Below are 27804 nucleotides of genomic sequence, written 5' to 3'. Positions count from 1 at the left end.
ATTACAGTATTTACCTGGCAACTAAAGTTGCCAATAAAATCCTGTAAAATCGTTAATTGCTGTAAAATGGATTACAGTATAATACTGTTAATCAATGTACAGTATATTGTTGTTTGTGGAATACAGTATTTTTTTAATTTTTTTTTTTTACAGGATTGTAAAATTGTACTTGTAGTATACATTACAGTATTTTTTTGTAATTGCACTGAATTACAGTATTTACCTGCCAATAAAATCCTGTAAATGCTCCAAAAGGCAAGATGTTGCTGTAATAGTTATACTTTAAAAATACTGTAAATTATTTTAACAGTAAACTGTACTCTATTATTTACCATTATATTGATGTAAATGCATTAAAATAAACATCTAAAAAATAATCAAACCAAGCTGTTGTAAGAAAAATATTTATTGAAATTAACAGCAAATTACTGCAAGACTTTCATTGGTAACATCAACAAAAATGGCGTTATGGTACCAAAACAAGTATGGTACCAAGACTCCTTTTAGTCTCACATTTCTGCTTTTTTTTCCTTTTCTTTTTTTTTCTTCTGTTATATATGTTGTCAAACACAAATGACAGCATTCTATCTAAAACATATAAACCGTTTTAATCTAAAGTATTTTTAAACCCTTTTTTGTGTATGTTGAACACTTTTTGCAGTGAACAAAGACAAGATAAACAACATACACAAGATCGAAATTGTTAGAATATAAATTAAAAACAAAGTGTCATTTTGTAGACATCATCTTAACCACTCAAAGTCCATTAATCTTTTGAGAAGTGTAAACACATGAGGGTTAATGGTGTGGTTCCTCTTCTCTGAGGCCTTTCCACTTTTTTTGACGCCAACTTTTGTTGTGGCTGTCTTGCTACTCGTAGATGGGTTGATTCTCACATAACATCTGCACAAAAATCAGTCAGAAAAACACAAGCAGAAGATTTAGGATCATGTGCAGACTTTAATGAAAACATACCACTTTACAATACAGGTGCTAAACAATACTCCCTAGCAGTGGCGAGCAAAGTCGAAGCACCCCTAACGTTACACCATTCGCTCAAACTGTTTTGCGTTCAATTTAGTTGCAGGCCTTTGTTAAAAATTGGGTTTACATGCTCTCAATAAGAAATCCAAACTGGTGAAATAAATGAGAAAATCGCAGCATCCAACGATATTAATACCATATATTCTAATGTTGTTCATCAACAAACCTAACTGCACACGTTAGCCTATAAGTAGTTTTGTCTCACGAGCGGTCAAAATGTAATGTCTTCCAAACTGCAAATGCTCTAAAAATATTATCTTGAGAGCAAATGCGAATAAAATGGTAACAAACTGCAGCATTCAACCATATTATCATTACATTCACTATGGTTTTTACCGTAGTTCAGCTTCGTCTCTCCACTGTAGGCTAATGGGCGCTCCGTCACGATTCTCACCCTCTCCTGAAACAATAAATATAAAGTTAACGACACATTCCTGTTTCGGCAAAAAAATAAATGCATATTGGAATCAAACACTTTTATATCCCACTAAATGTGCTGATAACACGCAGTTGTTATTTAAGTCGATACAATAATTACATCTGACGTTAAGAATTCTGTTTAAAATATGAATCACTAAAATGCATTAAATGTAATACATCTGATTTGAATATTTATGGATGTAAATTTAAGTGAACTTAACAAAAGTTATGATAATGCCTTTTATCTTCAATGGTTCATGTCCTGCTCCAGTCCACAGTTTTCAAACGTAACGTTATTCAGCCCGCGCAGTCCCATAATGCCACATCACAGTAATTTGATGTAAAAACATATGAGCTACAGCGAAAACACCTCTTAACTGTAAATTAATTTACAGTTGACCTGGAAAAATACTGTTAACAACTGTAATACTCTTTTTGACCCATAATGCATTGCAAAATACAGTAATAACCTGTAAAATGGTAAAACAGCTAGTTTCTGTAGAATTTTGCTGTAAAAACTACAGCAATTTGTTACAGTGTAGCCTATGTCTGTTTTCTGTGGCATGCTCTTATAAGTAGGCTATGTGCGTTTTAATTTATTTATTTTAAATCCTCCAAAGACAATCAAATAGGCCATTACTCTAGCAAATGTGCTAATTCAATCAACGAGTAAATCAATCAATCAGTGCATCCTCTGTTAATCAATTATATATGAGGATGGGGCTAGTTGTCACAAAAGGGGATCTGTGAAAAGGGTTGAATTTCAGTAAGTATATTTTGAGTCAAAAGTCTAATTCCACAAATGTGCTTTCTCTACCAGTGTTTTGTTGGTTTCAAACACACAATTCAAAATCATCTTAGATTAGAATATTTTTTGTGAATGTTGTCTTCCAAACTAAAATAACAATCTTTTATTTCTTTTCTCAATAGCTGTTAGGTAAGCGATGAACATGGCTTTAACACTAGCATAAACATGTCACAAAATGTCTGTGCATGGATTCAGTGACTTTTTTTCTAGGGCAATAATGGTAAAGATGTTTAATAGCTTTTTGTAGCTGACACTTTAGGGTATATATCTATAAAGAAATTTCGTGTAACTAGCCTCGACCGCCTCTTTTTTCATATTTATTCTCAGTGAATCTTGGTGTAATGAAGTAGTTGAATGTGCTCTGACTCTCATCAGGCCAGTCATTATTATTGTTACAGCCACACTTGTTTGATTTGTTAATGCCACTAATTCTTCCCTCTGTTCATTTCTGAATGTCAGTATTCAGAACCTATTCTCACGCCTAAATTTAACCTGTGGTCACAGTAGGGTGTATGACACTTTATGATCTACGTACTGTAAATCATGTACAGACACATCCTCACTAAAATAACTACCTCACTAAAACAGGAATTTCATTCTTTTGCATCAAATACATGAAAACTTTTGTCAGAAAGCGTAATTCATCTTCCTACAGCAGACGGATAAATAAGAGTAACCTTCACTTGAAAATTCAACAGCTGGTGTGTTCACACTTAAAAGCAATGATTACAAACTGTGGGAGAAAAGCCAAAATAAATAGAAGAAAACTTATGTGTAAGTCAAAACCACATAATATTTAGTTGGTTTATGAAATGATAAAAGGAAAAAAGGAAAGCTCTATCCTGGCAAGGAAAAAACTGGATCACTGACCTCAAAAATTCATAAAACATTCTGAATTAATTAATACATTTTAACAGTCACAGAAATGTTTTGTAGCACACAGTGAATTGATTGCTTTTGTTATTTTGAATTTATTGTATGCTTTTATATTTAACATTTTGTCTGTTATGAATGAACAAAATGAGGGGAGGTTATTTTATTATTATTTTTCTAGATGATTTATTGGAAATTTACAAAGAAAGGGACCATCAGGTGAGCACTAAATGTAATAAAAACGAATATAGAAAAAAAGAGTACTAAGTCTATACTGTCAGTATACTGTCAGTACTAATACATTTCATCTCATCTGTATTTGCGAATTTGTTCACTGTGTCAACAATTCAGTGTCTTCACCACAAGGAGGCAGAGTAAAGCTATGAAAGGCTTTTAAAAAAAACACAAGAAATAACTAACCTCAAATAAGGAAGATGATGACATTACTTTGAAGTTAATTTAGGATAGTACAAAAGAAAACAAAACAAAACAAACCTAAAATGTTAAATAAAAGGGGGATGTCCAAAATTTGATATCCCAGGTTTTAAATTTTTTCAAGCTTAGGCAGAATAGAGCCCTTCAGTCATGATATCAATTTGTAAGCCATTTGATAACAGATGCCATATACGTTTGAGGTACTACTGTGTGTAATTTATGCTGTAGACAAAAATGTAAACTTGAAAGTAAACTTGCATTGATATTGCATCAAAAAAAAAAAATCTTTCTTCAGGCATTTTTATGTTCTTAACAAAAACAGTATTCTGGAATATTGAAGTGACTTCTTGCTCAAATACTGAGAGGTAGTATTTTGTCATGCAGATTTTGCTGTATTTTATCACATTATAAGTATTATAAACTACGGAGCCCCTAAAGGGACATGGTGGTAGAAAAAAAAAAGGGAAGGAAAGAAATTTTACGTGGTGGTGGAAAAAAATTTGGGACACAAATTTTTTTTTCAAATCTTTTGCGTTCCCTCGCAAAGATGTTTTGCGTTTCCTCGCAAAGATGTTTTGCGTTCCCTCGCAAAGATGTTTTGCGTTCCCACGCAAAGATGTTTGCGTTCCCTCGCAAAGTTATAATCGTTCCCTTGCTGTGAACTCGGACAAACACTTCCTCTTTAATGTCCCGCTGGCTGACAGTAGTGTTTCAGTTAGTAACATACGTTAATAATGCACACAAATAATGCGCGGCTCATAGAGTTTGAACTTGTTGGACTCAAAAATGAAGAAATGCAGTCAGTGCTTATGTCAAGCAGTTCAGTTGGCAATATATTCACAGATTCGAGCTTCCCGGATTAGTAACTCGTGAGCTAAACGTTGTTAAAAACACAAATGAAGCTACTTCCAATCATAGTAACCTAGACAACAAGCTACAACAACCCAATTTTCCTCAAATGTGTTTTATAATAAATTGGTCTCTATGAGCAGGAGGCGGAGATACACGCCTGAAGGGACCGTCTGAAAAGTGCAAAACCCAACACTTAGTTTAATAAAAAAAAAAAAAAAAAAAATGCATAACGTTTATGATTATTAATTATTAAATAAAATAATATAATAATAACTTAACTGTTATTAGTAAAAATATTAAATAAATTGTAATGCCATCAAATCCAGTAAGCCATTATCATGCAAAAGCTGTTGTATGTAAGCTGTGTACCAACATCATTTGTGTAAAGAAGGCCTTTAAGTGCTACTTGCCAAACTAAGTGTTGTAGTACCTATAACCAGCAGGAGAGCAGTGATGTATGAACTGAATTTGGTGCCAGTACAGTATGTTACAGTGAAGTTATTGAGTATTTTTCGTAATATAAAATGAGCAAAAGGGTTTCGGGTTTTGCACTTTTCAGACGGTCCCTTCAGGCGTGTATCTCCGCCGCCTGCTCATAGAGACCAATTTATTATAAAACACATTTGAGGAAAATTGGGTTGTTGTAGCTTGTTGTCTAGGCTACTATGATTGGAAGTAGCTGCATTTGTGTTTTAACAACGTTTAGCTCACGAGTTATTAATCCGGGAAGCTCGAATCTGTGAATATATTACCAACCGAACTGCTTGACATAAGCACTGACTGCATTCATTTTTGAGTCCAACAAGTTCAAACTCTATGAGCCGCGCATTATTTGTGTGCATTATTAAGGTATGTTACTAACTAAAACACTACTGCCAGCCAGCGGGACATTAAAGAGGAAGTGTTTGTCTGAGCTCACAGCAAGGGAACGATTATAACTTTGCGAGGGAACGCAAAACATCTTTGCGTGGGAACGCAAAACATCTTTGCGAGGGAACGCAAAATATCTTTGCGAGGGAACGCAATCTTTGCGAGGGAACGCAAAACATCTTTGCGAGGGAACGCAATCTTTGCGAGGGAACGCAAAAGATTTGAAAAAAAAAAAAAAAATCCTCCCATCCCAAATTTTTTTTCCACCACCAAGTAAAATTTCCTTCCTTCCCATTTTTTTTTTTCTACCACCATGTCCCTTTAGGGGCTCCGTAATAAACAGCTGTTTATAAGCATTATATTAAAAGTGCATCAAACTAACCAGTATAAGTCACATTTTAACAGTGTGCTCATCACAGTTAATAATAACATACACTGTATCTTTGTTGTTGAGGAAGAAACGTGCTTTTGCTCATAATAATATATACAGGTAATTAGCTAAACTGTGCAGGAACCAAATGTCTCTACAATCAACTTAGTTCACAGTGCTTTTGAGAAATGCAGCCCAGATCATCAGACTATCACTGAAAAAAAAAAAAAAAAAAAATATGAAGAGATGCATAGTATTGCATAATAAAAGTTCTTTATTTAGCCTCATCCATTATGCCATTAATTTAAGATACAGAACAAGGATGAAATGTCACAATTGACATTTTTTGTACTTGATACCTAGGTTAATATTTGAGTCATCATTTATACAAATAGAATAATACAACAGCATATTAATGCGGCATGTATGGCATCAGTGAGTGCTTTTTAAACATGTTGGTACTGCACTTCAGATGAGTGTCCAATGGCTTGAATGCCCATTTAAGAATGTTAATTTCAAAAGATGATAGTATTTATTTCAATGACTGTTTGTTCAGAATGACCATTTTACTGGAAAAAGGGGAAAGGAAGCTCAATTTGCTGTATTCCATTATTTGCATTAAGCACTTCCTCATATTCAGTAGAAAGGTAGTCAAATAACTGACCTAAAGGAAAAAAAACATTGAAGATGATGAACATTGCAATTTCCTGAATAGAACTCATCAACTTTTTGAAGAAACTGTTACATGGAGCAGCAACAGCTTCTAAGATGTCAGACTTCATGCTGTCCACAAGTTCTTGTGCTTTATCAACAACCTTTTGAATTGTATGTCCCAGTTTCTCAAGAAAGACATCAAGGCTTTCCAATTGCGGCATCATATCTGATATCATAGCTAGGAGAATTTTCATGTTACTTCTCACATTTTCTTGGACCTCGGCTACAGTGATGACCTTACCAGAAGGAAACGTCATTTCAACTGTGTTGAAGTTCTCCATGATGGGAAGGAAATATATCTCCAGGTTGTTGGCAATTTTCTCCAGCATTTCTGCAATTATAAATTTGATATCAGACAGGGTAGCTTCCATTCCAGGCAGTTTGTAGTTGGTCTCTCTCAGGAAGTCAATGACAGTATTAATCAAGAACTGGATGTACATTTGGGACGTAACAACTACATTTCTGAACAGTTTAGATAGCTCACTGAGCTCTGGGCTGGGCCAGAAAGCAGCATTTTCGGCATATACTAAGACTTTATTTAATTCAAGAAGAATCAAGTCAAGTCTGTCATCTGCAATAATGATGCCATGTTTTTCCGCAAATCCAGTAACACTGGATGAGATATCCTGTAGCCTGTTTATCAAGCCTATGGACACATTACATGCAGCCTGTAAATTGTAGCTGACCAAAAGCACTTTTTCATCTCCCTTTGGTGCAGCTCTGATGATCAGAATGTCAACATCATCTTCTGGTGCAGACTGCAAAAAAAACACAATGATTACAATATAAATCAGGGGTGGCGAATGCCGGTCCTGGAGATCCACAGTCCTGCGGAGTTTAGCTCCAACCCTAATCAAACACACCTGAACAAGCTAATCAAGGTTTGAAGGGTTACTAGGAAGCTACAGGCAGGTGAGTTTTTATCAGGGTTAGAGCTAAACTATGCAGGACTGTGGCTCTCCAGGACTGGAGTTTGCCACCCCCAATATAGATATAGAAAATCAGCAAAAAATTAAAAAATTAAAAAAGTAAAATTATGTAAGTATAACCAAAAAACAGACAGCAAAAGTTGTTAGCATGAGTTAATAGTTCGGGTTTAAAGGTGCCCTTGATTCAAAAATTGAATTTACCTTGGCATAGTTAAATAACAAGAGTTCAGTACATGGAAAAGACATACAGTACACTGAGTCTCAAACCCCATCATTTCCTCCTTCTTATATAAATCTCATTTGTTTAAACGACCTCCGAAGAACAGGCGAATCTCAACATAACACAGACTGTTACGTAACAATCGGGGTGTACGCCCCAATATTTGCATAATGCCAGCCCATGATGTTCCCAACATTATAAAAGGCATTAGACAAGGGCAGCCAGTTAACGTCTGGAGCTGCACACAGCCGAATCATCAGACTAGGTAAGCAAGAACAACAGCGAAAAATGGCAGATGGAGCAATAATAACTGACATGATCCATGATAGCATGATATTTTTACTGATATTTGTAAATTGTCTTTCTAAAGTTTCGTTAGCATGTTGCTAATGTACTGTTAAATGAGGTTAAAGTTACCATCATTTCATACTGTATTCACGGAGACAAGAGCTGTCGCTATTTTCATTTTTTAAACACTTGCAGTCTGTATAATGCATAAACACAACTTCATTCTTTATAAATCTCTCCAACAGTGTAGCATTAGCCGTTAGCCACAGAGCATATAGCCTCAAACTCATACAGAATCAAACGTAAACATCAAAATAAATACTTTACTCACATAATTCGAAGCATGCATGCAGCATGCATGACGAACATCTTGTAAACATCCATTTGAGGGTTATATTAGCTGTGTGAACTTTGTAAATGCACTGTAATATAGTCGACAGCTGGTGTGGCAGGGAGCATGTGATTTAAGGGGGCGGCGCTGAGTGTAAATCAGTGCATTGTTAATGATTCCCCAAAATAGGCAGTTAAAAAAATTAATTTAAAAAAATCTATGGGGTATTTTGAGCTGAAACTTCACAGACACATTCAGGAGACACCTTAGACTTATATTACATCTTGTGAAAGAACGTTCTTGGGCACCTTTAAAGATTAACAAAAGAAATGCCACTTACAGCAAAACGGCTGTAGAGTCTCGCATTGATCTGGGATGGAATCATTCCTTGAAGCTGGAAGCCAAGGTGGCCAGTTGTCAGTGTAGAAACCGAGGCACTTATGCCATCTCTTCGAGCAGCATAGCGAACGTTTACATCAGTGAATGTTGGGCTGGTGATGTCTATATTCAGGGTATGGCTAGGATCACTAAACCAGAAATAATAATAAAGATTTACAAACATAATTGGTTATAAACTAAAGAATACTTGTAAGCATAATTCAATATTTTTTAGTTTAATTCAATAAAAAGTCAGAACACATTACCCCTTGTGAATAACATTGCTGATATCCATCGTAAAGTCAGCATGTGTAAGTACAGCATTAGCTCCTACAACCAGGGCATCGTTCTCCATTGTAGTACTCATAGAGCCTGTTTTGTGTCAAAGCAAATATGAGTTAATCACACTGCCAATTCTTCATTTCTTCTTAGTAAATATTAGTATCATTGAATGATACATGTTTATTGATTTATTTGTCTTTGCAGACACTTACTGTCAAGACTGTACTCCAGCAACACAACTGGTGATGTGGCTGTAGCCTTGAGAACAGTTTTGTAGTCTGGGGAGCTACCGTCTAGTTTAGCAACAACATCTATGGTGTACACTGGAGAGATGATTTTTGACGTGTAATCAATTTTCTGCTTGGATACACTGAGCTCCACTACCACCTTCTCAGAGATGCTAAGGTCACCAAAGGTACTTGGTTGAGACAAATCAATTTTCACATCAGCCACCAGTGACTTCAGAAGATCCAGATCAACTGTGGCTTGGCCAGTATGAACTCCCTTTGTGTTGAAACCTCCAATATTTGCTTCGTTCTTGGAAGAAAACTTCAGCATAGTATAAACATGTTCAATAGCTGTCTCCACAGACAGGCTTTCATCCACATCAAATGCCACCTTTAGATCTCCATAATTCATGTTGCCATCGCCAACCGTCTTAAGAGCATATTGCAAATTATTACCATTCATATAGATGGATTCATCATAATTCAGAGCTCCCTTCACAATACCACGGTCTAGGAATGTTCCATCAATGGTACCCTTTAAGAGAGTCTCAGCAGAGATAAATGAAGAAGTTCCTTCACCTTTTAAGGTGTTTTCAGCATTTCCCCTACCAACAAGCTTAATAATGGGAATGTCAAAGGTGTACTCTATCGTAAAAGTTGAATCCGCTTTTGGATGGGCCTTGTTGTCAGCAGTAAGTTGGTGGTTGGCTTTAGCTGTGAGTATAGGTAGGTTGATATTTGCAGCTGTGATCACAGACAGTGCAGCTTCAAAGTTATCTGGGTTCATAGTTACAGTGCTTTCATGGGTTCCTGCAATGTGACAATTTTCTAGGAATACAGAATTGGCTATTTTTAATCCACTTTTCGTGCTTAGGCTGCTGGTTCCTTCAATCTTTGACTTCAGTCCCTCAAACTCAGAGGCAGTAATGGCTCCAAATCGAATTAACAGGTTATCCTTCTCATAGATTCCAGCATTAGCATTAAGGCTGAATATAGAGGACTTGAAAGACAACTCTGATTTTAAATCGCCCAGAGGAGTGACATTAATGAGACCGAGATCAATAATGGGTGCAACTTTGCTCTTCTGATAGACAATCTTTGCATCTACATCAATGGCCTGGTCAAAGTTGGTCAACAGATGCTTAAGGCCAGTTTGTTCATATAGGTTGATGTTGCTGATTTCTGGAGTGTCAACAATCATAATTAGGGTTTCAAACTGGATAGGTTGAATACTGAATGGGGTAGTTAGGAATTCCAAATTGGCCTCTCCATTTACTGCTGTGTAAATGCTAGCCTCATCTCTGTTGTTGGCAACTGTAAAGTTGTGACTGTATCTGTGCTGGTTGAAGCGAACATTTGCCACAGTGCTCAACTTCTGCACATCATTATTTAGAAGAACATTATAATTATTCTGAAGATCAATCTTGGCAGATTGCTCTATGAAGCTGAGCTTAGTATTAGCCTGGTTGTGGAAATCAAGGACCACCTCAAAGGGATGCACTAAGATGTTGAAGGCACTGGAAAAGGTACCACTGAGCAATCCATCAAACTTTGTGTCATAGTCTGCCTTCATCTCTACCTTCATTTCTCTGAGATTAGCCTTTCCAGAAGCATCCAGCAAGTAAGTGGATTCGGAAGCAGAATTACCTTCAATACGAGCATTAAAGTCAATGTAGCTCAGGGCAACACCTTCAGCATGTATTCTCTGTTTGAATTTTAAAACACTACTGTTGCTATCTGAAGAAATGGTTAGCTGGGCTGTTGTTGGAGTAATAGTTATAGTTGAGGTACTCTTTATGGTGATATCATCAGACTCATCACTCACAGATATTTGGCCCTTGACTTCTTCTTCCATGGTCAGAAGGATTTTTAAACCTTCCTGCTTAAGTGTGAAGTCATTGGTGTAAGATTGGTCACTGTTCCATGAGAGTGCAGGAATGTTTACCTTATCATCATATGTTGTTTTAATATTTGCAGACATTCCATCCTCCAGTGCAAAGAAAGCCATGTTAACAATGTTAGCACTAAAGGAGGCAGAAGTTATCTTCACAGTGCTCTTGGCCGTAGCTTGGGCTGAGAAGCCATAGAGTGACACTGAGGATTGATGATCAACAGCTAGGACACTGTGAGTGATCTTCAGAGTTTCAGCAACAATCACACGACTCATCTTAGGGATGGCAACCCGAGCTGTAGAATCCAAGCTGTATTTAAGAATGTCATATTCAGATGATCCATGTGAGGTAATGTACCCGGTAAATTGAAGGGTTTCTGCACTTTCAGTAGAATTTAAGAATTCCATTGTAGTTCTCATGTTGAAAATTGGAATGGTGACTCTAACCTCACCATACAGCTTTCCAAAGCATGGCATCATGACCTCATTAGGGACTGCAGGGAGTGTGAATTCTGGGATCTTCAGATCTGAGAATTTGTGCTTAGTAATGTATTTAGGAATTTCAGGGAGGGAGATCTCTGGAAAACTGATCTCTGGCAGTGTGATGGCAGAGATGTCTGGCAGGTAGATAATTCTAAGGTCTCCAAAGATGGCATCAGCAGATGGCACTTCATAGTTGGCAATGAAGTTCAATATGTCTAATAGTCCCTGCCTGATATCATCATACTCTATTCTGATTGATGGAACAGTGTAATATTGCAGAATAGTAAACTCTGGAAGGTCAATCAATGTAGAAGGGAGGTTGATTTCCTCAAGCTTTTCTAAACTTATTTTTATGGGGGGAACAACAAGGTCAGTGAGTGGAAAAGTGAAAGATGGTATCTTGAATTCAGCTGTTGAATTCAGTCCTGTTTTGACTCCATCACAGATTTGCTTTAACTCATTGACAATTGCCTGATCTTTAAGGATGTTTTGGATTACTTCCATAACAGCACTGCATGCGTCTGTTGCAATGGCCACAACCTTAGTGTAGATACCACTCAATTGATTCAGGACCTGGAGGATTTCTTCTCTAATATCCATGTCTGTAAGTCTCTTCCTGAGGCTTTCTGTAAGTGCCTCGATGTCAATGTAGACTGTACTATCAACAATGTCCTTGAATTTTTTAACCACATCTACAACTTTGACTGATCTCAGCTCCTCAAGGCAAGCACTAAGAGATAATAGAGCATAATCGACAAATTCTCTGATTGCCTCAAGCTTTTGCCAGATCTCAAGTGACAAACTCATGGTGTAAAGATCATTTATTACTTCCTTGATTTTCTGGTTGGCTTCATCCACAAACGCATTGTAGTCAAATGATCTAATATATCCGATGTATTGGTTTAAGCAGTTGTTCAAATGCTCAGTGATTTCCTTTACCTCTGTTGTTTTCAAGTAAGTGACAGCCTTATCCAGCAGCTCTATGAAAGGGATCAGAATAGATTTCAAAGTGCTAGCAAGAGCCTCAATAGTTTGTTCAATATTGAACTTCTTGATTAGCTCATCAACTTTTTTCAGAATTTCTTCAATCTTCTTGTCAACACCAGATTTCACCAGAATTTGTCTCATGTTGCTGTAGAAGGCATTCAAGCTGCTTCCCAGTACAGTAAACAATTGTTTTGCTTTTTCAACAGTCTTGCTGATTTCTTCTGTAGGGATTTGAGCCACCAAATTGTTTGCATAGTCTCGGAAGCTGGCAGAGGTAACAAAGTTCTTCACATCCTCAATGAACTTTCCTTGGTCAAAGTTTGCAGCAAACTGCTTCAGTTCACTCACAATCTCCTCCAGTTTAGATTTAATAGCATATTGTTCCTCAAGATCTTGCAAGAGGGCAATGCCACTGCCCTTCAGTCTCATTACATCAATCTGCTCAATTACATTTTCAATAGCCTCAATGACAGCAAGAACAATGTCTCTGACATCATATTTCTCATTGAATGAATTCAGTTCTTCTGTTAGTCTCTGTATTGCAGTGTCAGATAGTGTGCCACTTGTGATCATTTCCCTCACATATTTTTCTATCTCTTCTACACGAGTGTCCAGTTCAGAGACTAGGTTCATCACAAGAGGATTTAGATTAATCAGACAGGCCTCCAGGTCATCCAGAGTAACTCCATACTTCTCATAGAGAGCAACCAGGTCCTCGCTGATCTTGACAATTCTCCTCTCCAGATTTAGCTCCTTTACAAATTCACTAATGTACTTGGCCAGGTTCTCAATCTCTGCAATAATATCTTCTTTGTTGATATAATACTGCATGGCTTCGGCAGTCCTCAAAATTGTAATTTTCATGTGTTGCAGGACCATAGGAAAATGCTCAATTAATGGCAGGCTGATGGCACGACTGTTAGTGTTTTTATCATATTTTAGGAAGGCTGAGAAAAAGTGGTCTTGGTTGTCAGAGTCAACTCTGTTGAAGAGGTTTGTCATGATGGATCCAGACACTTCTAATCCAAGTCTTTCAGGAGTATTGTAAGCACTTACATCTTGGCTGAAGATATGGTTGTTGACCTCAGATTTTACTCTCACTGTTGCCTTCTGCTCAGATGGGTTGAGCACAGTGTCAATCTTATTATCAAGGATTGTTTTAATTGATAGACCATTGTCCAGATTGTGAGTTGTTGAGACTCTGCATTCGTGTGAGTGTGCAAAAGCAAGTGGTTCTACCTTCATAAGAAATTTAGTGTAAACTTGTGCGATCTGTTTTCCATACAGATACAATTCACCATCTGTATTGGCCATGGCATCAACATTGAATCTGAAGGGAACAGCAGTGGCATGAAAGTTACCATCGAAGCGTAGGTACTGTGAGTTAAGACGAGCATCACTGCCGAATGTGAGTGAAAGTCCAGCAACCTCGATTTCTGTGTTATGGCTCATGTGAGATCCCATGAGTTTTCCAGTTGTACCACACTTGGCAGTGGCAACCAGATCTTCATATCTGATCTCATATGTGTGCTTCAGCTCATCTTCACCAGAGGCAAGCTTCCAAATGCCAGTCAGTTCAGCTTTGTATGGAAGTGCCTTAAACTGAGCCTCATTAATCAGGTTCATGTCCAGAACATCCAGTTGATTATTGATTTTCACTGAAGTACTAAATGGCTCAATCTGAAGGGAGAGGTCATGCTTATATTTTCCAACATTGGTATTAGCTTTTGCTATAGAGGTGAAAGCTACAGAGGACAGGGAAGCAGACAGAGAATTTCTATTTTCAATTGTCAGTTCTACTAATTTACCCTTGGTCTCAACTGACAATGAAAGCTCTGAAGAGTCAAGGGCTCCATTGAATTTGTTCTCAAATGACAAAGGGATAAGAGGGCTTTTCAGTAAGGTTGTGCCACTCGTGGCCAGGCCATCTCTGGTCAAGGATAGGCTGCAAATATGGGAAGCTGTTTGTTCAACCAGATATGTGGACGCATCACCTTTTACATTCAGCCCATTGCCATTTAGTGCTGCTGTAAACTGGGAACGGATGCTATTTCCAGCAGCAGAGTTAATGCTAGTGTCAATCTTAATGTTAACCAAATCAAGGCTAGCACTAGCCTCAGCTACATTTTGGATGTTCAGACCGAGAGCCTTTGCTCTTGTTTCTGACTTCAGAGCAAGCAGAGACTCTTTATAGGTAACTTCAGCATCATGCACCAGTATGTCCTCAAATGCAGTTGTTTTTGATACGACAGAGAGCTCTCCATTGGCAAATGCTGCTTCAATCATGTTCTCTGCTTGGAAATGATTTGAATCTACTTTCAGAGAGGAATCAATTTTCACCTCTGGCCTGAAAGGGAGTAGGATAAGTGACTGCCTGAGAGCAACTTCACCATTCAGAGGACCAGCCTTGATGGAGCCCATCAGGTTTCCATCTCCGAAGATCTCATCATCAAATCCAACCTGGCCTGTGTGTTCCAGAGAAATCTTTAGACCCAAGGGACTGTTTGCCTCAATTATACTGCTTGATTTCATCTTGATTTTTTTGTCAATTGTCATTTCCTCAAGATAAGTAACATTGGCTTGAATGAGCTTGTGATCAAGAGATGATTTCATCTCAGCCCTCAAAGATTCTCCAGGTGTGCCTGTCACTAAAGCTGATCCTAAAGCAGAATAACATTCAAGTAATTAGCATTTCATTACAGATTACAGAATGTGGTTAGGAAAAATATAGCTGCAAACAAAGATTACAAGTACCTTCTACTTTAAAAGAGAGGAGATCCACTGGGCTTGTTCCAGTGACTTCAATCTTGGCAGAATAGCTTGGTTTCTCATCAAGTTCCCTGCCAGCAGAAGCTGTTGCCTCCATGTCATAGAAGTTGCTGCTCAGCTTGCTGGACACCTCTGCCATTCCCATGAGAGGCAGTGACACAGACAGCCTCTCAGGAACAAAGATCTCTGGAAGAGGAATGCTTATGGACGCTACCTCCAGGCCGAGCTGAGGTACTACCAGGTTTGGTGTGGTCAGGGCAGCAGGGAAGTTAAAATCTCCAGGAGATTTCCCACCAAGAGGAATGGGAATGGAGATAGTGTAGTAATTCTGGCCAAATTTGTATTTAGCAGCCCCCTCACTGTTAAAAAAAAAAAAGAAAGAAAAAAAATGAATGTACTTGATGTTAGTATGTGTATAATTGTATACATAATTCTTGTTTCTGCATTTTAAAATGAATTGTTATATTTTTAATTCACTCACGCATTCAGGAACAGCGTCTTAGGGAAAGTGAATTCTGGGAGGGCAGGAATCCTAAAGCCCTGGACATATGGGATGTCAGCAGCAAATTGTTCCAGGTAGGCATTTGAAGCCTAGATGATTATGGATATAGTGTTATATTCTAAATTATGTAATCTGTATTTTTATGGTTTGTATGAATTTATAGGTTTGGGGAACTAAGGATTTAATTTGAATTTACCTCAGCTGATTGGATCAAGACATCACGGATCTTCATCCCAGATGTGCCAGTCTGCTGGTCAAGAAGATCATTGACTCTGGCTTTGATGGCATCAATTGGAATAGTGTTGTGAATCTCAGTGCTGAAATCAGAAGTGACCTCAGCCTCAATCTTATCCGCATCTAAAAAGAACATGAAAATTAGTTATTATTTCAGAGGACTTACGGTTTCCTTGCTGAATTTTAAAATTCCCAAGACATTCAAATAATCCCACTTATGTATATATTTTAATGTTTGCCTTACAGACTTAAAGTTTAAGAGAGCAACGTAATGTAACGTAACGTAACGTAATGTTTACAGCAACGTAATGTAATCCACATGTACCAGATGTGGGCCGAATCTGGGCAACACTATGTTGCTGTCTGGGATAAAAGTTACTAATTGAACTTGAAATTGCACATCATCTTTCTTTGGGTCATTACTAATTCAATTCAAATTCTCTGAACTCATGAATGAAAGGGAGCCATTTCTAGAATTCTGAATTTTGTTTTATCTGAAATTGTTGTGCATCTGGAGATCTTGTCATACTTTTAGTTTTAGAATGAAAGCTTAAAAATTTACTGTATTTCAGAATGACTTTCTGAATAGAATTCGTCATCTCAGGGAGCATAAGGGCACTCTCAAGCTCAACTGTAAGGACCTCAGAACATTTCAGTTTTGCAGTTACTTTAGCATCACTCTGAAAATTAGGAACGAGCAGCTGAACCTGCAGCATGGCGTCCTTCATTGACTCTGTCCTAAAGATTGAAGAGAAAATTTAAAACCCCAAAGGTTATTTGTACAATGTATAATAATAAAAAAATATTTGTTATTGTTAGAACATATTCTAAGAGCATATTTTTCACTTTTTTCACTTTTTGTTTTTTTTGTTTTTTTAACTTTTGAACATATTTAATATAGATGTGCATACTTGGCAAGGGCAACAAGAGATGCCTCGGGGATGTTCTTATTAATAAAGTCAATCTGGATGGAATGTGTGGCCCTGCTCTGAGTTTCACGGTCAACAGCATGAACTCGAATTCCAGCTTCCAGGTCGTAGTCAGGAAGTTGGAGATCAGCCGAGATGCTGTATTTCTGTCTGTCGAACATCAGTTTGGCTGTGCCCTCAAATGATATTCCTATTATATGGAATAAGAACAACATTTCAGTTGATGAAAATGTCCAGACATCATAAGGGATTATTTTGTGAAACAATGCTTTACCTTCTGACATCAGACCAAAAGTCACCGTGTCAACCTTGTTTTCATATACATAGTCGACAGTAGCTGTGTATGCAGAAACCTCGCCAGTTGGGTGGATCTCAATGGCAAATCTAAATACAGGTCAGTATTCAACTTTTAGCATTGATAAAGAAGCAAGACAACAGACAAATAAACAAACAAACAAACAAACAAACAAACAAGCAAGTATTTCCCTTACTTGCTGTCACCAGTCAAGGGGAAATAGGGGGAAGCATCACTGGAAAAGGCATTAGAATATTGCATGGCACTGCAGTACTTAAAACCAGGGAAGAAAGGAGTGCATTTCTTTGCGTTCACATGTTCCATCATGGGAGGAATGGTCTTGGTTTCTGTTCCAGTCACTGAGAACAAAGAGTTGCTGTGCAGAGAAAATAAAATTCAGAATTCCGATAATGTGTCTTCAGAGCAATGTGATACTTTTCGGTGATAATAGAAACATCTTACGTCACACTGATGAGTGTAGTTGGAGCTTGGGGTGTGGGAATGGTCAGCTTGAACTGCTTGTTGGTTACAGCAACCTTTACACTCAGACCACTCTCATGATAGATGTTAGTATGCATCTCCAGGCCAGACTCAACATATTCAGGTAAGAGAGCCCCAACTTCAGTCACAAACTCAACTCCGGCAGATGGCATGAATGCCATCTCGCTCTATGTGAATAGACAAAGAAATAGGTTACTTAGGTATAGCTTGTAAAACTCAAGTTAAAAAAAAAAAAAAAGCTAGACCCATACCATTTCACGAGCAATTTTCAGTCCTCCCTTCACTCCTGGAGCAAAAGTACCAGACAGGGCAATTCTTAATGGAACTCCGGTACCAGTAGGTAGATAAAACTCACTGTCCATGAAGACGTAGTGTAGGAAAAGGTTGTTGTTTACACTTGAGAAAAGGTTCCTTATGAACTGTAAAACAAATAATTATATATTTGACCATGAAAGTACACGCAGACCTTTGACCATAACCTTCACCATTATTTTGTTTTTTTAGAGCATGGCAGATTTGCTAAACACTAATATTTGTTTTAAAGCAGTTCACTTACATCAGTAGGGAACATATTTAAGAGTCTTTCAGTCAGCAAAGAAGCAGAGTAGGCCATGTTTTCCATATCCTTGGTTTTGAGATAACCCAGTTCAGCACCCAGAAGCCTCAGGTAGATCATAGCCTCTGGATTATCCTGAACCTTCAGTTTCTGGATGAGCTTGTTCACATTATTGATTATTTCCTTGATGATGCTCTGGGGGGCCTATAGAGTGAGAAGGGTATATGAGTGATAAACCAAAACAAAGAGAATGCCATCAATGTTGCAAAATGTGGAAATTCATAATGTGAAATACAGCCGATTTGAAAGACCTTTTGCATCTTTATGTTATCCCATAGGCTTGGGAACATGCTCTGCATAATGTCATTGCCCCGGGGCACTTTGTCAGCTGCATAGTTAATGGTCTTCTGCATGGTGTCACGGAAGAATCCATCAATACCAATCAGGGCATCAACAGTAGGTTCCAGTCCCTTACCATTCAATCCAATCTTTAAGTAAGAACAACAAATAAAATCACATTAATATACTGGTTTTACAACCAGAGTAAAAAGAAGGGAGAAAATTTAAGAATGCAGAATAATCTTGTACCTCAAACATGTCTATGTCATATCCGAAAGCATTCATGGTCATTTCCAGAATGACTTCGTTGGGCAGAAGTTCTTCAGACTCGAAGATCACATTTCCCTCTAGAGATCCAATCTTGTAATTGCGAGAGTATTTTGTTGGATCTGTGACAGATCTGATCTCATTTCCTTGGAGGGCATTGAGAATCTTCTTCCTAAGTCTGAGAAGTAGAAGAGAAATTAGATACAGTTTTTATACTCTGGATGTTTAAATGTATTACGATTTCTGCTAACTCCTTAGTCTCTGGTGCTGTGGAGCTCAGGATGTTGCTGATATGGGAGTTAACAAAGCTCATAGCCTGACAGTTTTCATTTTTAGGCAGAGCAGCAACCAGCTGAGCCAGTTCAGAGGGCTGAGGGTCCTTCATCACAATGAGATAGGCAGCAATACGCTTTGGTATCGGAGCAGCAGCATCAAAAATGACCTTCATCAGCACCTCTCTGCCCTGATACAAATATAGCAAGTTTAAGTCAGTCAAACATAAATTTATTAAAATTACTTTACATTTACTTATATTTAGTGTTTTTAATTGTTCATATATCTGGTTTACCTCGTCGGGGACAGAAGTGAGTCTAAAAACTTGAATAGCAGCTTGCTGGACCTCAGTGGATGCAGCAGGTTGGTTTACACATTGGATAACCACTGATTTCAGAGCAGGGCTTGTAGCTCCAATGGCAACAGCCATGTTTCCAATGATCTAAGAGATTTCAAGTATATATTTCAATATCCACATATCAGCTGTTGTTTTTAACTTAGTGAAGCATGCTTAATGGAATAGGTTGAGCATACCCTCAGGGACAAGTACACATGTTCCTGGTTCCCTGTACAGTCGCCAATCTGTTCAAGGGCATAATCTGCGACTGCCTGGATCTCAGGGGTGACACTTCCTTCAGCTTCATACAGCCTTGGAAAAGACAGATGAATGAAAGTTTAAATTCACATATAGATCAAACAACAGGATTTTTGTTGTGTTGTTCTTGTTTTCTCACCTCCTGACAGCATTGCTGAGAGCATAGTAGATGGGCTTACTAGCCTTGAATTTGGCCATCTCCAGAATTTCCTTGACAATGTCTCCAGATGGGTTGGGTACCATGCCCATTGCATACACTGCAGCATCAATCTCTACTGAGGAACGGTCAAAGGTTCTGAGAACCTGCAAGATGGCACTGGTGCATTCTGGCGTGCCACATTGGAACAACGCCTGGTACACCAGGGGGCGAGAAATCTCCAGGGCCTCCGGGAGACCAGCGCTCAGGCTTTCAGCATTCATTTTGCGGATTGTAGCGATGAGCTTGTGAGCCAGATGGGCTCTGTTATGTCCATTGTTGGTCTCAGAAAGGCCAGCCAGTTCTCTTAGAACAGACAGCATGGCATCTTTATCCTGAATTGGATGAACTGAATCAATGCTGCCGTCGAGGTGCAGGGTCTTCATGTTGGCTACATCTATAGGTGGGTAAACCAAGAGAACATGGTTACTTCTGCTCACTCTAAATGCATGCTAATTTAAGTGTGTGAATGAATAATTACCGTGGTCAAAGATTCTGTCGTTGTGCACAGACACTCCCACCAGTGTCAAGACTTGCTTTCCTACATTAGTAACTCCATACTGTCCTCTGTTGATTATCAGAATGAATTAGCAGAGCAATAAAACAAACGATCTGTCAAAAATCAAAAACACATGTAGTTGTCAATGAACTCACTTGTAAGAAAAAGGCACAAGCATGTGGTTTTCAGTGCAGGAAGCAGATGTCATATGCTTCTGTGCATTATCAAACTTGTAGTTGCAGGTTTGGCTACTCCTGATGAGCTGAGCAAGTGGGTAGTGCTGTGTGATGAAAAAGAAAGCAAGTTAGCACATTACTGAAACCATTAGATATCCAGCACACAGTTATTTTGTATTATTCAAAGACTGGATGACTTACCATGCCTGTGATAAGGGCCAGGGGACTAGTGTGGTCCTTGACAGGCCTGAAATTGTCACATTTAGACAGGTCTCTGTTGAGGGTGACATCAGTGGCAATGTCTTCTCTGGAGTTCACGGAGTAGCCTGTCTTGCACATACCGTAGATGGTGGGCTGGTTTTGGGGAAAAGTTGTAAAGGATTAGTCAATGTATATCAATTTTTTGAAAGTTATCAAGATTTATAGTGAATGACTGACCATTCTCCTGTTTCTGTCCTCCTCCAACACAGGCACTGCAAGGGCAGAGATTAGACCCCTCTTGATGTTTAAAATGTTGACTGGTTCATCATCCTCTGGAAACAACTTGATGTCATCGTCTCCCTCAATGGTGAACCTCAATGGGTTCCTGAGAAATGAGATGTCAGTGTTTATTTAACATGATCAGCTACTTCTTATCTGCTCAGTGTAGAATGCCTTGAGAAACATACTTCTCCATGGCAGCCTTGAAAGCATCTGCACCAGCAGATGGCCCAAAGATAGGATTTCCTTCTGCATCAACATCGATCGCCTCACTTAATGCACACTCCGTTGTGCGCAAGATGTAGCTACATGTGCGAGGGACCTCAATTTCAACCTGTTTAAAAGAGAATATTTATGAAATTATAAGTTTTATGAAAAAAAACAAGATTTTTTTTAAAAATATTCACAGCGTCAACATTTATACCTTGCATCTGGCCTTGGGGCCATTGATTGCTCCATTCAGGGCATTTAGAGACTCTGTTTCGTAGGTGTATTCATACTTGTTAAAGCTCTTGTACCTTTTGGCCACTAGGGGAGCACAATCACATCTTAAACATCAGAACACTCATATATGACTCTACTCCACAACATCAGATTGCTTTTCTTAAATGAAATGATAAATTCTAAAGAAAATAAACAAATTTTACTATTATAGTAACTCATAACTTAAAGGAGATGGTTTTCTTATTTGTTTTATTTTTCCTGATAAAGATCATTACATAATGTATACCATATAAAATTTCTTAGACATTATATTTTCTCAAAAAATGTTAATAGTATGGCACTTACAAAGGCATGAAAATTCCTCGTTTTGAGCATCTAAAGTGAAAAACAGTATAAACATAAAGTACTATACAAACAATATCAAAACTTTAACAGTACCATATAATACAATTTAATATTATTCTTTAAAGGGATAGTTCACCCCAAAAATGAAAATTCTATACTATGGAAGTCAATAGGGCCCATCAAATGGTTGATTACCCATATTCTTCAAAATATCTTCTTTTGTGTTCAACAGAGCAAAGAAATTCATACAGGTTTGGAACTACTTGAGGGTGAGTAAATGATGACAGAATATTCATTTTTTGAGTAAACTATCCCTTTAACAACAATAGATAAAAATATATATATAAAAAAAAAAAAACACCAAAAATAATTAATGGATAAATACAAGATGACAACAGAAGCACTATTTTGTTTTATATTTATCATCTGTGTTTTTTTATGTTTAATACTGATGTAGCCTACAAAAATATTTTAAACTGTTTTCCATAGCATAAAAACAAATAAGTATGATTAGAACTGAAGCATGACTTCCACTTCCGCCTGCATGGAATGCGTAGCAGAGAAAGGGAGCTTCTCGAATAAATAAGTGATAATTGCTCAATAGACTAGTCAGTCGTGTAAAACTTTTGTTAAGGAGTCTTTGCTATGTATATTTCGACATGAAACCAAGCTCGTGCAAAAAAGTTACATCGACAATCCAGCGTAATACGAAGACGGAAAACAGCGAAAGAAAAATGGACAAACAAATACAAGACGATGACTCTCCTATTTCACTGAGTGCAATCAGAAAGGAACTCCCGCCAAAACCGAAGCCGGGAGAGAGGCCCCGAGCAATAATTGCTCGTTTTCACTATTATTCTGACACGGAAAAAAATCTGAAGCTGTTGAGAAATATAGGCTGTCTCTACTACAAGGGATCACCGGTACACATATGAGTCCAGAAGTTGGCTAACTGCGCGCCACATTCAATCCAGTGAAGGCCAAGCTGCGAGCCACCGGGATAAACTATAGTTTGTTCTACCCAGCCAAACTGGCAATCACTGTGGACAGAATCAGGTACATGTTTGAACACCCTCGAGAAGCTGAGAAATTTATCGAGAAGAAAATTCAAACCAGATAGCCGAACTGTAAGTCTATACTATTTGATAGGCTGAGATGCCGCATCTGTTATCATTTACAGCATGCAAGCAAAGACTCGTATCATTTAAACACATCTCTGGACTCTTATAGTGACTAAGTATATATCAGTCAAGTTCACCAGGAAAAGAACTGTAACTTAACCACTGACTATGTTAAAGTGAAAGAACCACAAAAGTGTAAATAGGTCTATGGAGCATTTTTTTCTTTATTGTTTCTAGAAAGGAGCTAAGTGGGAAGTCAGATTGATTGCTAACCTTTTTGTTGGAATGATGGGTAAAAAGGGATTTCTAAACTTGCTCTGTTCTTCTTTGTATAACTCTCAATCTGAGAAAGTGAATGGAGCTTTTTTTCAAACTGTTCATGTTGTTCGAAGTTAAGAAAAACAAATTGGCACTTTTTTTTTTTCTCCCCCCTCCTCTACAAAAGCCACTCTTTACAGTACTTTTCGAGTGTCTTAGCCTGAAATTAGCCTGACCTTAATGGGGCTATTAAACAGGGTAATGTATTAGCTCATCTGGGAAGACTGGGGGCAGATATCATGTTTTTACAAGAAACGCAAATAAGGAACCAAGACCATGGCCGATTAAAAGGAAGGAGGGTGGGACAAATCTTTCATTCAAATTTTAACTTTAAGTCTAGAGGCACAGCAATACTTATAAAGAAATGTATACAATTATTACAAAAGTTATTTCTGACTCCAATGGGCGTTATGTTATAGTAGCAGGAAAACTCTATAACACACTAATATTGTTAGTTAATATATATGCCCCTAATATAGATGATGAACAATTTATATCATCCGTATCATCCAACATTTTGCCCAACCTAGATACTCATCAACTGATAATTGGGGATGACTTTAACTTTTTATTAGACCCATTCTTTGACAGATCTTCAAGTAGAACAGTACCCCCAGCTAAATCAGCCAAATTGTTACAAACGATTTATCTTCCCAAACCAACAAAATATTCATTTTTTCTCACCCGTCCATCACTCCTGTTCCAGGATAGATTTTTTTTTTAAATTGATTATAAACTTTTGTCAGTGGTCTTACATTGTGATTATGAAGCAATGGTATTATCAGACCATAGCCCCCTAGGTCTTCAGATATTATTTGAAACCAAATATGACACTATTAAATGGATGTTTGATAATAGTTTATTGGCAGATAAGGTATTTGTAGAACAAACCAAAGCTCAAATTGGATTGTATTTAGAGACAAACTATATGACTGATGTTTCCAAATCCACAATTTGGGAGGCATTTAAAGTGTATATGCGCGGACAAATTTTTTCTCATAGTATCTCGATCAAGAAACAGCGTAAAGAACAAAAAAAGAAATTAACGGACAGAATACTAGAAATAGATTGTGAGTATGCAACTTCCCCCTCACCAGAATTGTATAAGAAGTGGCTCTCTCTCCAGTCAGAATTTCAGTTACTTTCCACCTCAGAGACTACTGATTGGCTGATGTGGGCGAAAGCCACATATTATGAGCATGGAGAGAGAGCAGGTAAACTCCTGGCTCAGCAAATTAAAGAAACTGCAGCATCAAGACTGATAACGGAAATTAGAAAATATAAAGTACATTTGACCCACAGGAATTAAATAATATTTTTAAGAGATTTTATGTCAAATTATACTCTTCAGAATCTATTAATGACCCAGCATGTATAGAGCAGTTTTTTGAATAACTTGACATTCCATCTTTAAGTATGGAAGACAGGGATATCTTGGAACAACCGCTAACTATTAATGAAATAAAACAAGTGATATACAATATGCAAAGTTCAAAGGCCCCAGGTCCGGACGGTTTCACAACCAAGTTTTATAAACCTTTAGTGAACAAACCTCTCCATTACTTTTAGAGGTCTTTAATGAATCACTTGAGAAAGGCTGTTTACCACCAACATTTTATCAGGCAAATATTTATTTAATACACAAGGTAGATAAAGACCCTTTAGACCCTGGTTCATATAGGCCTATCAGTCTTCTTGATGTTGATAACAAAATACTGGCCAAGGTTTTGGCCACTCGTCTTGAAAAAGCTCTTCCAACTGTGATCTCCATGGATCAAACAGGATTCATCAGAAATCGCTTCTTATTTTTTAACATTAGAAGATTATTAAATATTATATACACACCTAGTTCCAATCCCACCCAACCCGAGGTACTTATTTCTATGGATGCAGAAAAAGCATTCGATAGGGTTGAGTGGGATTACCTCTTTGCCACTCTGGAAAAAATTGGGTTTGGTTCTAATTTTATTTCATTTATTAAATTGTTATATGCCCACCCCCAAGCTTCTTTACAAACAAACAATAATAACTCTAGTTATTTTCAATTAAATCGCTCTGCAAGAGAGGGTTGCCCTCTTTCACCCCTGCTATTTGCTTTAGCAATAGAACCCTTAGCAATTTCTTTACGTGCATCTACAGCCTATAGTGGAATAATGAGAGGGGGAAAAGAACACAAAGTTTCATTATATGCTGATGACTTTTTAGTTTACATCTCCAACCCCTTACAATCAGTGCCAACCAATCAGTGTCAATCTTAAATTTGGGAATATCTCAGGGTACAAGATTAATTTTTCAAAAAGTGTTACGTTTCCGAACAACCCTAAGGACCAATTTGAAACACTTTCCTCCTTTCCTTTAAAAATAGTAAACTCATTTAAATACCTAGGAATTACCATAACTAAATGTTTTTCTATGCTTTATAAAGAAAATATTCTGAAGTTGTATGAATACACACAACAGATTTTTAAGAAATGGTCCAAACTTTTTATTTCTTTAGCAGGTCGTATTAATATGTATTAATATTAATTAGTGTATCCCAGTTTACATTACTAAATCATTTAAAAAAAAAATTGGATAGAATAATCACCCAACCTATTTGGAATAACAAAACCCCCAGACTCAAGACGATATATTTACAGAGGATTAAACTGAAAGGTGGGATGGGTCTGCCTCATTTCCAGTTGTATTACTGGGCATGTAATATAAGAGCACTCTCATTTGGCTTACAGGAAGGATCAATAGAGTGGTGTGATATGGAAAATAATTCATGCTCACCTTCCTCTTGACCAGCTTTAATTTATTCACCTTTGTCTGCCCCCACTCTAACTCAGCTAGGTAATCTGGTGGTTTCCAACTCACTCAAAATTTGGAACCAGATAAGAAGGCACTTTAAATGGCAGACATGCTCTATTTTAAGTCCTTTGCTAATCATTCATTTCCCCCTTCCCAAATTGATTCAATATTTCAGACCTGGTTCATAAAAGGAATACGTTCCTTCCAAAATTTGTTTATTAATAAATGCTTTCCAACATTTCAACAGTTACAACAGATATTCCATCTACCTAATTCACTTTTTTTTTAAAATATCTACAAGCTCACAGTTTTGCTCAAAAGAATTTATCATCATTCCTTAATGAACCGTTAATCTCTCAGATCGACTGTTTTTACAGGATCCATTTATTAAAGAAAGAATATCCATTATATATAATAAATTATCACAGTTGGAATGCAATGTTTCATTAGAGCATTTAAGAACAGCATGGCAAGATGATCTTGGAATAAATATTGCAGACTGGCAATGGGAAGAAGCACAAGAACGGGTTCACTCTTCTTCTTTGTGCATTAGACATGGTTTAATACAATTCAAGATCTTACATAGACTTCACCTGTCTAAACTAAAGCTCTCAAAGATGTTTTCTTCGGTGGACCCAATATGTGACAGATGCAGTCAAACACCAGCCTCACTAGGACACATGTTCTGGAATTGTCCTAATATTCATAATTATTGGATTTCAGTTTTTGCAATTACTATCAAAGGTATTGGGAAAACCGCTAGATCCAGACCCAATCCTGGCTATTTTTGGTGCCAGTAGTGACGATGTGGAGCTCTCTAAAAATCAGTGTATTGTACTTATTACACTCTTAGCACGTAGATTGATTTTGCTTAATTGGAAACAAAAAAATCAACCTCACTGCTCTGTCCTGATTAAAGATATTATGCACCACCATTTTCTTTAAAAAAATAAGACTGATAAACATTTTTTTTTTTTTTTTTAAACCAGGCAAGACACTTAAGAATTAATTCTTATTTTCAACAACAATCTGACAAATATATTATTAAAAAGTATATTAGTAAACAAATTCCACCAGTCACAAAGCCTCAATAGTACTTACTTGTCATGGCTATTGCACATAGAAGCAGCAAAAGGCAGAGCTTAGTGTCCCCCATGATGGGTTCAGTTAAGCTCTTTCCTTAGATCGTTGCGTATTCAGATGGAATCTGCTGTATTACTGCTGTCAATGGCCTTATATATTAAGACAGTTCTTGTAGGAATGGGAGGAGAGATAGTAGTTGCAAAAAGTAAAATCCCCACTCCAAAGTTCATATGTTGTGCCTCTGTGGCAGGACAAAGGCAACTCTTTCATGTAATGTCAATGCTCTTTCAAATAGAGAGAAAATGCTTTTTCAAGGAACACTTGCTTTGCTTGCTCTTTTGGGTTGATTAATTGATTCATTTAGTGTATTCCTTCAGTGTAACCTCTTATTGATATACAGAGAAAATTGATTTATTTAATTCATCTACCCTTTTTCACAATTTGATGTATTTAAAAATGAACACTCATTGCATGACTGAAAGGTTAATAATTATTAAAAAAAAAAAATCTAATTTACCTTTTAAACATGTAGCATCTCAACAATTTCCATGCGGCTCCTCTTGTGAAATGTGATGGCAGAAGCCTGTCTCTTTCATGTCTTCTTACTTATGGTGATGCAAAGTAGGACATTAAGCACCAAAAGAAGAATTACTAATCTTAGACCCACATATTTATTAGACAGCATTT

At 37.3% G+C, this 27804-nt stretch overlaps 1 protein-coding gene and 1 long non-coding RNA gene across 3 annotated transcripts; both read right to left on the bottom strand.

The window, feature by feature from the left end:
* Window positions 1-300: 300 nt before the first annotated feature.
* Window positions 301-4081, bottom strand: LOC125278084. The gene is made up of 3 exons (XR_007187045.1): window positions 1686-4081; window positions 1381-1444; window positions 301-903 (listed from the first exon to the last, which is right to left on the bottom strand). It is a non-coding gene; the product is annotated as an uncharacterized LOC125278084 (long non-coding RNA).
* A 1847-nt stretch (window positions 4082-5928) lies between these two features.
* On the bottom strand, window positions 5929-27258 carry LOC125278082 (apolipoprotein B-100-like). 2 transcript variants are annotated; one of them, XM_048206878.1, is made up of 28 exons: window positions 27136-27258; window positions 21803-21832; window positions 21438-21541; window positions 21202-21347; window positions 20972-21119; window positions 20735-20887; window positions 20513-20637; window positions 20340-20425; window positions 19802-20255; window positions 19602-19716; window positions 19363-19509; window positions 19046-19257; window positions 18777-18972; window positions 18500-18676; window positions 18189-18392; window positions 17884-18051; window positions 17594-17799; window positions 17328-17507; window positions 17111-17220; window positions 16819-17026; window positions 16470-16645; window positions 15870-16030; window positions 15653-15762; window positions 15157-15530; window positions 9027-15062; window positions 8799-8904; window positions 8495-8681; window positions 5929-7144 (listed from the first exon to the last, which is right to left on the bottom strand). In XM_048206878.1, exons 1-28 carry the CDS (start codon window positions 27188-27190, stop codon window positions 6239-6241), a joined length of 11280 nt encoding a protein of 3759 aa, XP_048062835.1. In that variant the 5' UTR covers window positions 27191-27258; the 3' UTR covers window positions 5929-6238. The 2 variants fall into 2 exon arrangements, with proteins under 2 accessions (XP_048062835.1, XP_048062836.1); XM_048206879.1 differs by having other exon boundaries at window positions 6493-6717.
* Window positions 27259-27804: the final 546 nt, after the last annotated feature.

This window comes from Megalobrama amblycephala, linkage group LG11 (assembly GCF_018812025.1).
Source record: "Megalobrama amblycephala isolate DHTTF-2021 linkage group LG11, ASM1881202v1, whole genome shotgun sequence".
Lineage (NCBI taxonomy): Eukaryota > Metazoa > Chordata > Actinopteri > Cypriniformes > Xenocyprididae > Megalobrama > Megalobrama amblycephala.
The sequence above is the reverse complement of the archived record's forward strand: the minus strand, read 5'-3'. Positions and strand labels throughout refer to the sequence as shown.